This window comes from Moschus berezovskii, chromosome 28 (assembly GCF_049115385.1).
Source record: "Moschus berezovskii isolate FMDL1 chromosome 28, NW_MosBer_1.0, whole genome shotgun sequence".
Taxonomy (NCBI): Eukaryota; Metazoa; Chordata; class Mammalia; order Artiodactyla; family Moschidae; genus Moschus; species Moschus berezovskii.
Genome location: NC_142487.1, coordinates 3,915,718 through 3,928,996, shown reverse-complemented (window position 1 = coordinate 3,928,996; position 13,279 = coordinate 3,915,718). Strand labels below are relative to the sequence as shown.

The following is a 13,279-nucleotide window of genomic DNA, read 5'->3' as shown; positions in this document are numbered from 1 at the left end:
TCTGAAGAGTGCTTTGGAATTCTCCAGAGGTTACACAGTGTGAAAAAGCAGCAGAAGACAGAATGCAGAAACAGGAGACTCCTGTTCAGCCAAACAAACTTATAAAAATGTGAATCAACGTCATTAACTGTTTTTCTGTTTTGGAAAAGACTGTTATTTTAAAAATGCTATTTGGACTTCCCTGGTGGTCCAGTGGTTGAGAATCTGCCTGCCAATGCAGGGGACATGGGTTTGATCCCTAGTGAGGGAAGATTCCACATGCTGTGGGACAGCTATGCCCATGTGCTCCACAGCCTGTCTGAAGCCACCATAATGAGAAGCCCACCTGAGCAGCAACAAAGACCCAGCGTGGTGAAAGATAATGTATTTTTTAAACAACTAATCTGTAAAAAATTATCTGTTAATATGTAATGACTTTATTAATGTCAGTCTGAAATGAATTTCTCAGTTTTCTATTTTAGTAAATATTAAAGATACAATTCTCATAAACAAAAGTTCTTCGGAATCCTCAATAATTTAAGAAGGTAAAAGAGGTTCTGAGATCAAAAAGTTTTCAGAATAAATGTGTTAAAAAATTTAAACCTGTCAAAACAGTATGCAACAATTGAAAGGAAAAAAAACCAATCTTTACCTTGTTTCCTTTTCACCCATGATACATAATGGCCTGAAGAGCTAGACCTTCCCTGATGCGTTAGCACTGCTTGTAAATCATAGTATCCGCAATTATTGGAGCCAATGTCTAAAGAAAGACATAAATCCAGTAATATAAGATATGAACAGATATGTGCTTTCTCAAGTAACAAGGAAGAACAACTTACATTTAGCCTACAGAATACTACCCTATTATTAAAGTCCAGTTAAGATACTATGGTACACTAAAAGCGTCATGAAAGATAAGTATGCTATCATTTACAGAACATATATTCACTGAAAAGTGATTTTTTTACTGTCTCATACTAAGGTAAATTATACTTTAAGAAGCAACTTTTTTTTAAGCTTGGTATCTGAAAGAAACAGATTATGTGGCAAGACAGTATAATTTTTTTAAAAAAAGCCTACACACAGTAAAACTCAATTGAAGATTTCACTTACCATCAGCAAAAGAAAAGGGTTCATACTTAACTTCTTTTTGGGGACTACTGTTTTTGTCACCCTGAGGGGAAAAAATTTTTTTAAATTTTCATGGTACTGGAATTAAAATTTATATTCTCTTATGAGTATGTATCTCCACAAACATTTATTATCTATAATACAAATCACCAAGGCAAAACAAAGGAAAGATATGATCTCCCTTACACATTGCTAAAATGATATAACTACAATTAACAATATTTTGGCCACCTGATCTGAAGAGCCAACCCATTAGAAAAGACACTGATGCTGGGAAAGATTGAAGGCAGAAGGAGAAGGGGATGACAGAGGACAAGACAGTTGGACAGCATCACGAACTCAATGGATGGGTTTGAGCAAGCTCTGGGAGATGGTAAAGGACAGGGAAGCCTGGCACACTGCAGTCCACGGGGTCACAGAGAGTCGGACACGACAGCAACAACAACAGTTAACATAAAACTGTAAATCCCAAAGCCCTACTTTTTAACTATACAATCTCATGTATAGCAGCAGATCCTGATTACAGGACCAACTTCAGACCACTAAACCTAGAGCACACCAGTGAATACAGAGTCCAGATAAACACTGTTCTAGGGCGGAAAAACAGAAAGTCAATTCTGCCGCTTTGCCCACACTATCAAACCATGTAGGTGAGGATAAAGAGCTGCCTCACAAAAACAGAATTACAGCAACTTATCTTAAATCTACTAAGCCATGGTCACCTGCCACTTCAGTCCAAATGAACTGAAGTATTTAATTCAGCAAGTATTTACCTAAATTAAAAAGATTCACAACTTTAGACAAGAATCTCTGGCGGGAACTCCCGTGACTCAACACATTCCAGTGTGTAATACAAATTCAAACAACTTATTTAGGCATATGGACACAAAGTTCTTAAAATCTATAATGATAATGAAAACAATGCCAGCAGTTTAAGTGACAGCTAAAGTGACAAGAAGCCAAAGCATCTTACAACAAAAAGGCAATTAGGTCAACCACTCCTCCTTTATACAGTTATTAAACGCCTAGAGCAACTACGAAAAAAGCTACACAAGAAAATACATTAGAAAAACATTATATGTAAACCAAATTAAAATTCTAAAAAATGTTCACATAACCGACAAGTACGGAAAAAAGAGAAACGAAAGAACAGAAGGCAAAATATAGGAAACTACCTTCAAATGTAATATGGGCAAATTTAAAGTAAAAGAATGGAAAAAGATGTTTCATGCAAATACAAACAGAAAGCAGAAATGGAAAAATTAATATCAAATAAAGTAGACTTGAGAATGCAGAGAATTACCAAGAACAGAGAGGGACACTACATAATAAAAGAATCATTCCACCAAGACAGTCATCCTAAGTGTGTACACACCAAATAACAGAATTAAAAAACATGAAAAGCCAAAGCTAGAAGAACCGAATGGTTAAACATACAAACGCACAATTGTACTTGAAGACTTCACCACTCCTCTCTCAACTGATGGAACAACTAGACAGAAAAACAGCAAGGTTACAGGAAAAACCAACACCACCATCAACCACTGGATCTAATCAGCATCACAAAATACCTCCCTCAACAACAGTAAAATGTATGTTCAAGTGCCCAGGGAAGAGATGCCAACAGATCACATCCTGAGCCAACAAATTTAAAGGAATTTAAATCACCCACATGTGTTTTCTCACAATAGACTCAAACCAGAATCAGTAAAAAGTAACAGGAAATTTTCCAAACGCATGTGAACTAAACAAGACACTTCTAAATGACCCAAGGTCAAAGGGAAGTCTCAAGGGAAATTCATTAAAAATACAAGAAACATAATGAAAACAGAAATGCAATACAACAATTTGTAGGACACAATTTGAAAGTACTGCCAGGAGGGAAATTTACACCACTAATATTTGAAAACAGGAAGTCTGAAATAAAAAATCCAAGTTCCCACAACTTAAGGACCTAGAGAAAAGAAGGAAAATAAACCCAAAGCAGCAGAAGAAAGGAAATAATAAAAGTGGAAATCAATCAAATTAGATGCAGAAAAACAAAAAAATCAATGAAACAACATGCTAGTTCTTTGAAAAGAGCAAATAAAATGACAATCCTCTAGGAAGACTGATTAAAAAAAAGACACAAATTACCAATATCAGGAATGTAACAGGATACTACTACACACCCTGCAAACACCTGAATAACAGGAACAACTCTGCACATGTAAAACTGACAAGCTAGATGAAATGGAACAATTCCACAAACCAAATATGATATAAATTATTTGTATAGCCTGTAACTAAAGTTGAATTTTTAATTTAAAAACTCCTGAAAAAGAACCCTCCAGGCTAAGATTATCAGACCAAGACAATTCTACCAAATGTTTGAGAGACAACATCAATTCTATACACAATCTCTCAAAAAAAAAGGAAAAAAAGTGAATAAACTGTTTCAACAAAGGATAAAGATCAATATACAAAAATCAATGTAATGAATGCAAAAATGAAATTGGAAAAAGTATGCCATTTACAAAGACATCAAAAATAATAAAATAGCTGCAAATAAATTTAAAGTACAAGAAATGTACACTGAAAACTATTAGACTGTTGAAAAACTTAATGACTTACATAAAACATAGTAAGTTCATGGATTCTAAAGCTTAATACTATTAAAATGGAAATACTCCCCAAATCGATCTACAGATTCAATGCAATCTCCATCAAAATTCCAGTTGTTTTTGAAGAAATGGACAAGCTCATCCTAAAATAAATATGGAAATAAAAGAGACTCAGAAAAGTCAAAACAATCTTGAAGAACAAAGTTGGAAGTTTCCTACTTTGCTATAATCCCTACTACAAAACCACAGTAACCAAGACTGTAGTCCTGGGCTTCCCTGGTGGCTCAGTGCTAAAGAATTCACCTGGCAGTGCAGGGCACATGGGTTCTATCTCTGGTCTGGGAAGATCCCACAGGACGCTAAGCAACTAGGTCCACTCAGTGTAACTACTGAGCCCTTGAGCTGCAACTGCTGAGCCCACGTGCTCTGCGACAGAAGACGCCACTGCAATGAGCAGCCTGTACACCACAACTGGAGAGCAGCTCCCACTTGTCACAACTAAAGAAAAGTCCAGGGAGCAACAAACAGCACAGTCAAAAATAAAATCATTAAAAAAAAAAAAAAAGACTGCAGTATCGGCCTAAGGACAGACATACCAACAGAAAAAAATGGAGGGTCCAGAAATACACTCACATCTATAATCAACTGATTCACTACAAGGGTGCAAAGACCATTCGATGGGAAGAGAATAGTCTTTTCAACAAGTAGTGCTGGGACAACCGAATATTCACATGCAACAGGATTTGGACCTGTACCTCATCTCAGGTACAAAAATTAACCCAGAATGAATCAAAAAGCCTAACCAGAGGAACTATGAAAACCTTAGAAGAAAACACAGGCATAAACTTTCATGGCCTGTAACTAGGTAATGGCTTCTTAGATATAACACTAAAAGCAAGAGTAACTGAAGACAAATACCGATTGAATTATAACAAATTTTTAAAATTTTTCCTCTTCAAAAGACCCTGTTAATAGGATGAAAAGATAAAGCTACAGGCTGGGAGAAAATATTTAGAAACCATGTATCTGATACAGGATTAGTATCAGAATATAAAGAACTCCCAAAATTCAAGAGTAAAAGACCAAATGGCAAAGGGGTAGAAAAACAAGGGGCTTTCCTGGTGGCTCAGATTGTGAAGAATCTGCCTGCAATTCAGGAGACCTGGGTTCAACCCCTGGGTCAGGAAGATTCCCCTGGATAAGGGACTGGCAACCCACTCCAGTATTCTTGCCTGGAGAATTCCATGGACAGAGGAGCCTGGTGGGCTACAGTTCCTAGGATCACAAAGAGCTGGACACAACTGAGCAAATAACACACAAAAAAAATATGAAGAGTTATTTCATCAAAGAGGGCACATAGATGGCAAAGAAACACATGAAGACGTGCTCAACATCATTAGCCTTCAGGCCACACCAAGTATCACTGCAAACCTACACAAATGGCTAAAAGTAATAGTGACACTACCAAATTCTGGCAAGAATTCAAAGAAAATAGATTGGCAAGACATTGCTGATAAGAATGAAGGGGGTAGCGGGAAAGTGGACTTGGCTACAGAGGGGCAGCAAGAGAGATCTTTGTGATAAGAAAAATGTACTGCATCTAGACCATATCAATGTCAATATTCCAGTTGTGACATTATATTATAGTTTTGCAAGCTGTTACCACTAGGAGAAATGAGAAACTCTATTACTTCTTACAACTGCATGTGATTCTACAATTATCTCAAAGTTTAATGTTTAAAAATTGCTTTTAATACACACACAAAATCTGCAGAAGAATTTAATTTTAAAATTTGGTATGTAATATCACACTGGAAATATTCCTAGTTACCAGGAAATATCTTTTTCCTTTTCAAGAAAATATGTAATTCAGCTGTGCCTTCTCTGAATTTAAAATATACAATTTATTAAATATAAAGTTGCTAAGGTTATAATTTTAACAGTTACAGGCATACGATTAGCACTTATTAAAAGATACAACTTTAGTTGTCACAGTGGGCATAAAGAAAGCAATATTCTGTAACACCAATCCATTTTACGAAATGGAGATAATGTCATGTCTTACAAGGAAAATAATAGAATACACTAAATTTTACAAGGCAAGATGTTACATGAAGTGATTGAGGAAATAAAGTTTAAAAAAATATAAGCTGCAGATTTTAGGGGAAAAGGAAATATTATGTTCATTCTATCATAAAGGACCCATTCTAGAGTCCTTTTCCTTATGCTAAAATATATCTAAAATTTTAAGGGCTTCACCAATACATGTAGGATTTGTATATATGCCCTATATATATTCACCCATTATTACTAACAGATTAACAATATAAAGTGAATACTGAACACAGAGTAAAGCTAAACATATTAAGATTAGAAAATGAACAATAAGAACCTACTGTCTTTGGCTGCTGATTTACTTTTTTATCCTCTAGATCCTTAAATTTTGATCGAAAAGAAACCATTTTCTCTTGAAGTTCTGGTGTACATAGTTCATACACATCCAACATAAGAGGAAATTTCACATCCTATATACAAGTCAAAAATAAAAAGTGCGAACAGAATTAAAAAGGTAGTTACTTAAAATGTTTATCACACTTTTACATTACTGCTTTCATATTCAAATAAAGCTGAAAATAAGACCTGTAAAAACCTGCGTGGAGACCCATGCAGTCAAAAATATAGTGCTTATTTTCAATCTGGCCCTAATTTTAAGACAAAAATTCTTTTCAACTTTTCCATAAACATTTTAACCCATCAAACTAACTACAGAGGAGCTACCAAAATTTTAAACAATAAATGAAGTATTTCAGAAATGCTGAACTAGGAGATTACTTCAACTACATTTAACCTGCTTGTACAAGGCTAAATATATCTGAAAATGTATTAATGAAATTCAGCCCAAGAGGTTAGAATTATATACCCCTTCCCAAAGGATCAGACTCTACAGATACACTGCAGAGCTACAGTTCAATGAAACGGACAAATCATAAGGCTGGCTCTGACATCAAATGATTATCTTTGGCAACCAGTAAATTTAACACTTTCCTTTCACCTGGAAGAAAGGAATCACATAGAATACAGTGTGTTATATTGCCGCTTAGCCCACTCTCGTCCCCAAATCTACTGGACCGTATCTCTGTAACTGAGGATCGGTCTAGTGGTACTACCGGGAAAGGAGGGCATCCGTGAGAATTACCTGCGACTCTTAAAAATATAAGACCTGAGGCCCCACTTAATGAGATGCTCAGATAGGGCTGAGGGGCAGGCATGCGTATGTTAAAAGGGAAAACAGACAATTCTATATATATTCTTGGTTAATAACCACTTGTCTAATATTAATAACTTCTCTATTTATAGTAGTCTGAAGTGAGCTCTAAAAGAATAAAGAAATCTATTGTAAATAAGGAATTACCTTCAAAAATGTGTAATTATTACAGTAAACTCATTACTAACCTTAAGAACTTTAGCATTCACAGATTCCTTCTCTTTGTAAAAAAACCGAACCATCTGAATAGTTAAGTAAGCAGGTAATCGGCTGATCTTGGACTGAGGAGAGAAAATGGAAAGAAATTCTGTAACACGCAAATGCCACCCAAGTTTCTAATTCCTCAGTTTGGTAAAAACAAAGTCTGGGTAACATTAATTAACCAGCAACCTTTCGATTAAATGGAACTGGATTCCAAAACTTACAGATTTGATGTACAAAGCATTTCTTTGCAATGTTGGAGACTGTTTGGTGATTTCTTCCTGAAGTCGCTAAAAAAGAACAGAAGACCAAACATTAAAAAAATGTCTTCTGCAATATAGAATTCTATCTTTAATTACTTTAAAAATTAGGACTATTTAACAGATAACATATAGTATGTCAACAGATTTATATCCCTGAGAAATACTCTGAATGAAGACAAACTGAGAAAGCTTTTAGATATGGTTTAGTTCTTAAAAGGCATAAAAATAATGTCTTTACTTGCATGAACTCTTAAGAATGTAAATCATATTTGAGTCTTTTAATTTATGATCCAAATGCTCAGAATCTGAGAGTTTATACTGTGTTTTATACAACAAAAGAAAACCTTTCATGGTATTCCTCTACGTTTTATGTAGCTAACCCTTCCAGAACCAATCAATTATTGTTAAATTTGAGAAAAGTCACAACACAGAAAACCTGTTAATCTAATAGATGTGGGAAAGCCTTCAGCCACGCATCTTCTAACCAGTGTCTGCCTTTCCATCCTTAAAGCTTGTGTGATGCTGAGCAACACAGTTCTCCTTCTGGGCATCATCTGTAATGGTAGTGACAGCACTTCGTCGCAGCACTGGTGTCAGAATTACATGAGTTAATCCATGAAGAAAACTTGGAGAACTATTTGCTACATAGTCTATGTTCAGTAAGCATGTTGGGGGCTTCCAAGGTGGCAGCAGTGGTAAAGAATCCACCTGCCAATGCAGAGACGCCAGAGACTCACATTTGATCCCTGGGTCATGAAGATCCCCTGGAATAGGAACTGGCAACCCGCTGCCATATGCTTGCCTGGAAAATCCCATGGACAGAGAAGCCTCACAGGCGACAGTCCAAATGGTTGCAAAGAGTCAGACACAGCTGACTGACTAAGCATCAACAGAAGCAATAATCATCTTATACTTGCAGAAAAACTGTTTCAGGTTTGATTTTTAAAAATTACTAACCACAATACAAAAGGAATCACTATGGAGTAGGTTTTTAACATTTAACCAAGTTTACTCAGCAATGAAAAGGTAAAGAAATGTGGAGCAAAATTACTCAAGGATAAAACCAATGATGACAAAGCATCTAAAAATACCAAGACAATTAATGTTAACATCTCATGAAAACATGAAAGCATATCTGGTACTTTGTAAAATTTTTAACATGTGCTCAGTTATGTCCAACTCTCTGCATCCCCAGGTACCTGATCAGACCTTACTGATCAGGTTAACTATATATTACAATCATCAACCCACCATCATCAAGATGTTCCAGGTATATTTAGCTTTCATTGAATTTTATAAAATTGTTAAGAAAATATCCTGGAAAGTCCTTGTCTAACATTCTATCCCACACTCTCCAATTAACATTTTGATGCCATGACACTTGCCGCAATTCACTGCCTATCCTTCAAAAGATGTACATACTTAGGAATACTGAGCAATTCCCTGGTGGTCCAGTGGTTAGGACTCTGAGCTTTCATTGTCAAGGGGGCATGGGTTCAATTCCTAGTAGGAGAACTAAGATCCCATAAGCTGCACAGTGCAGCCAAAGTGTAAAAAAAAAAACTAAGAGAGATGTACATATTCCCCCAAACTATCAAATAAACAACAGGCAAGCAAAATTGTTCTATTTTATCAGTGTGCCCACTAGAGTGGGTTCTTTTGTATGGCAGTGGGGAGACAGAACTAACTGAATAGTGAGAGAAGCAAGTTTTAGATCTGGCTTTGCCACAAACCAATAAAGTCACTTAAATTCTAGGGCCTCAAATGCAATCCTAGTGCAGTGGCAGAATGTCTACAGGCCCTCATCTGCACGGGCCAATCCCAGTGTCTTATCTCGCCAGTATTAATATATCCTCATTACAGTGCCCCCAGAGGCCTCCTTCGAACCTCTGGTCATAACATTTTTGTCAACCCATCAATATACAACCTTGTTTTATGAGTCTTTCTGCTGTGTAATGACACCTTAACACACACTGTTGACGCAATAACACTGAACTTATAGCCAAGTGCACTGTCACTCAACCCTGAATGAAGCTGATCTAACCAACGTTATCCTCTCCTTAAGGCACATCACCACCTTCCTGCGCTTGGAACACCAGATAGCACTTCAGCAGCATGCCAGAAGGCTACTATCCACAGCAAGATCACCTACAAAAAGCACAAAAATTCAAGAAACATGGCACTGAAATTATTGCAAGAAGCATACTAGTTTCCACTGACACAGGAAGGCAGAGGACGAGACAGTGTGAGTCACACATCTCAGAATTTTTGCCACCTTGCACATGTCTACAGGTGACCATGAAAGATCCATGAGTATTGATGTTGGGGTTACAAATAAAAGTTAGCAAGTAGGTATATTTGCAAATAAAAGAATCCACAAACCATGTGGATAAACTGTAATTGTCCTTACCAACTTAAGTCCTGTAAAAAGATACTTGACTTCTTGATTGATGAAACAGCTAAGTTGAAGCTGACTTTCCTTTCCTTTAGTGACTTCTTCTTCTTCAGATTCTGTACATTTCATGCTGTGCAAAGTAAGTTAAGGAATATGCCAACAGCCATTCAATTTGCTATATAATCTCTAACAAAATAAGTTATCCCAATGCTTTTAAAATTAATAACATCATTCACTGGTATTTAAAACATTTCAGTCTCCCAGCAGAGATTCATTTCAATGCTCATTCACTTACCAACAATATGGATTAATGAATGTGTGAAAAAGGATAAACTCTCAGCAAATAACTTGGTATTTATATAGTCTTAAAATGGTCTTAATAACTCAAAGAGAAATCTACCCATGATCTGGAAAATGCTGCTCTCCTAAATTCATGTTTTATTAATTGCTTCCATTTCATGCATATAATTTTGCTGATTTATCCCAGTTCATACAATTAAAAATTAATTCTCTATGAGGTGAATTAATGAGGCATTCTGTTAAAGATATTCTTAGGAAAAAATAATGAATGTCCTTAAAGAGTCCATTTAACTAAACTTCAAGATCACTCCAATGGGTATTTTTTCAAATTCCTAATTTCCATATATTTTAACCATAAAAAAAGCTCTAAAGAATTTTCCTTCATATCCCATCCACCACTCCAGTCAATACTATTTATACCAATTCATAATCAGTAAGTTATGATTACAGTCTATATGAATCTTGGCTCACAAGGATACGTCGTCTCAAATTCAACTCCAAAGAACTGATCAATTAAACTTTTCTTTTTAGAAGGTGTCACTGCTGATGCAGATGAAGAATCTGTCTGCAAAAATTTAGATGAAATAAAAATTCCAATTTTACTTCACACAGATATTAATGTACATCACCTCCCACACAATCAAGTGTAGTAATGCATGTTTAAGTTTTTTTTAAACGTAATCCCTGTCTGCAAAACCTTTCTACTGATCAAAAAATATTACCAAAAAACTACAGTAAGCTTACCGATGCTCACTAAGCGCAACAGATTAAATTTAGTAAATACACTGAATTCAAGCGTCAAATGCAAGCTGTCAAACTCCAACTATAGATTCAGTATCTCAAGTATTCAAGGACATGTCTATCTATTAAGATGAACTTATTTCAAGACTTTTAGGGTGGGATGGAATGGAAAATCAAAGCCTACACAAATATATTTCAATTACCTCTTTAACAGTATCATCCTCTATAGCTTCCAATTTCTGCTGTAATACTCGCATCATTTGTACCCAACACTCATTAGCATCCTGTAATTTAAAAAGTGACACAGTAAGTAATCCTGGCGGATACAGTGTTTGATTTACAAAATACTTCCAAAATAATTACTGTTTCCTTAGGGAAGGGGAAGAAAGTTGTTTTGTTTTAAATATTAAGCCAAATTAAATATTTTATGACCTTCAAAACAATGAAGCATTCCAGAATAGTTTGTTTATTCATTCAAGAGATGTTTAGTGAACTCATTATGCTAAACACCATCCTAGATACAAGGACTATATAGCAGTCAACAGAGTGGAAAAAAAGTTCTAGTGGGGAACATAAATAAACAGCTATGAAGAAAAAAAAAGCAGTATGGGAGCAGGAAGTGATAAGGGGAAGAGGAGTGTGCTATTTCAGCAGGACTGTCAAGGAAAGCCTCTCTGATGCCTTGACATTTCAGCCATGAGACCTGAATGAGGTGAGGAGGCAAGGCACATCCCTATCTGACAGTCAAAGGAAAAACAGCAAAGGCCCTGCAGAAACAGGATATGTGGAGAGTTCTTTTTTTAAATAGCAAGGAAGCCAGTGTATCTGGAGAGAACTGCAAGGGGAACAGTCGTACATGACAAGCTCAGGAAGGCAAGCAGGCAGTAAACTGCTTAGGACCGAGACAGACAACAAGGGAACCAACACAATCTTACCTGCTTTAAAGGACTCTGGGGGCTATGCAGAGAAGCACCACAGAGGGTAGAAGCAAGATGGTCAGTTAACAGACTACTGCAGGCAACAGACAATGGTGGCGTGAACTAAAGGGGACTGGCATTTGTATTTCCAAATAGAGCTTAGTAAGTGTAGGACACCCAAGTTTTCCACGTACAAAATGAAAACCACAGAACCTTGCCCTGATTACCTGCTGAAGATACTGTCCTTGTTCGCCCTTCTCTGCAAATTGTGGAAAAGCCATGTGCAAAAATTGCAGCAGAATGATTGGTGGAATACTAGAAGAAGTTTTATCCATGGAATCAAACAAATCTCTAAGGGCTTAAAAACAAAGCAAATACCTGCTTAGTAAAATAGTGACACAGTTAATATAAATACGAGCTACTGTAAATTAATTCTCAATTAATAAAGAACTGCTTATTAGTTATTTTTAAGTATATCTATTCCTTTTGCAATTGCTGGATCCCAATAAGAAAAAAATTTGTTTTTAAATCTTAAAGGACTCATCAGAAGACTTCAAAATGCAGTAACTATCTATAAACAGCTTCTGGGTGGTGCTCTAAGTCTCTCTATCCTTGATAGCCCTTGCCTTCCTATCAAAGCAGTGTATATTCATTCAGTACAGAGAACACACAACTTCTGCCCAGGAATCAAACAGGCTTAACTGCTACAAATGAGCCATTATCAGGATATCAGGTAACCACTCCCAACGCTCCTCCCTTTAAGCCTATACTTGGCTGCCTTGTACTGAACTCCTGAATACTGCAATCTGGAATACGTTTAAATCCTTAAACATACTTCCTGAACACTTTTAAAACTAACTTGCCTTCTTTGATTTTGAAGGCTAGAATTCAGTAAACGCTTTTGGGAGAATATATAGATACTGACCTGCAGTAATATACTGTGCTGACGCCATTTCTCCTGAAGCTCTCAAGGCGCCTGCATACCTATGAACAGCAGGACAGAGTTAGAGAGATTCTGAAACTCAGACGGGAAGAAACAAATTCAAAGGACTCATCAGGACACCGACACCCTCAACTATAAGTTTACCTGAGCTGTCCCTACCATTTTTACTTCTCTTCCTGTCTTGGTTCCTTTAAGAATTAAATGGGCAAAAAGCACTGCTAATAAAAAGTGGAATTTAGGTAAATGAAGCCTCGTTCCGTTCCGTTGCTCAGTCGTGTCCGACTCTTTGCGACCCCGTGGACTACAGCCTACCAGGCTTCTCCGTCCATGGGATTCTCCAGGCAAGCATACTGGAGTGGGTTACCATTTCCTTCTCCAAAAGAAGCCTACTTTACATTATTTCCCCTGTCTTAACTTATCTATAATATTTTCTACAAACTGTACATAACAAAAAAGTACATATTTTATGTCCATTATTACAAAGAAAACAAAATATAATTTCAGAAATGAAGAAAAAAGCTTTAGATCAAAAACATTAAAT

At 36.3% G+C, this 13,279-nt stretch overlaps 1 protein-coding gene across 1 annotated transcript in view; it reads right to left on the bottom strand.

Moving 5' to 3' along the window:
• Positions 1-13,279, bottom strand: part of USP14 (ubiquitin specific peptidase 14) — a 33,688-nt gene that overhangs the window by 1,154 nt on the left and 19,255 nt on the right. The window contains exons 6-15 of the mRNA XM_055417124.2: positions 12,721-12,779; positions 12,023-12,153; positions 11,082-11,162; positions 10,617-10,702; positions 9,853-9,967; positions 7,404-7,469; positions 7,167-7,259; positions 6,110-6,238; positions 1,093-1,153; positions 632-739 (exon numbers count right to left, since the gene is read on the bottom strand). Coding sequence (XP_055273099.1) covers positions 632-739; positions 1,093-1,153; positions 6,110-6,238; positions 7,167-7,259; positions 7,404-7,469; positions 9,853-9,967; positions 10,617-10,702; positions 11,082-11,162; positions 12,023-12,153; positions 12,721-12,779 — 929 coding nt within the window. The remainder of the gene's footprint in view (positions 1-631; positions 740-1,092; positions 1,154-6,109; positions 6,239-7,166; positions 7,260-7,403; positions 7,470-9,852; positions 9,968-10,616; positions 10,703-11,081; positions 11,163-12,022; positions 12,154-12,720; positions 12,780-13,279) is intronic.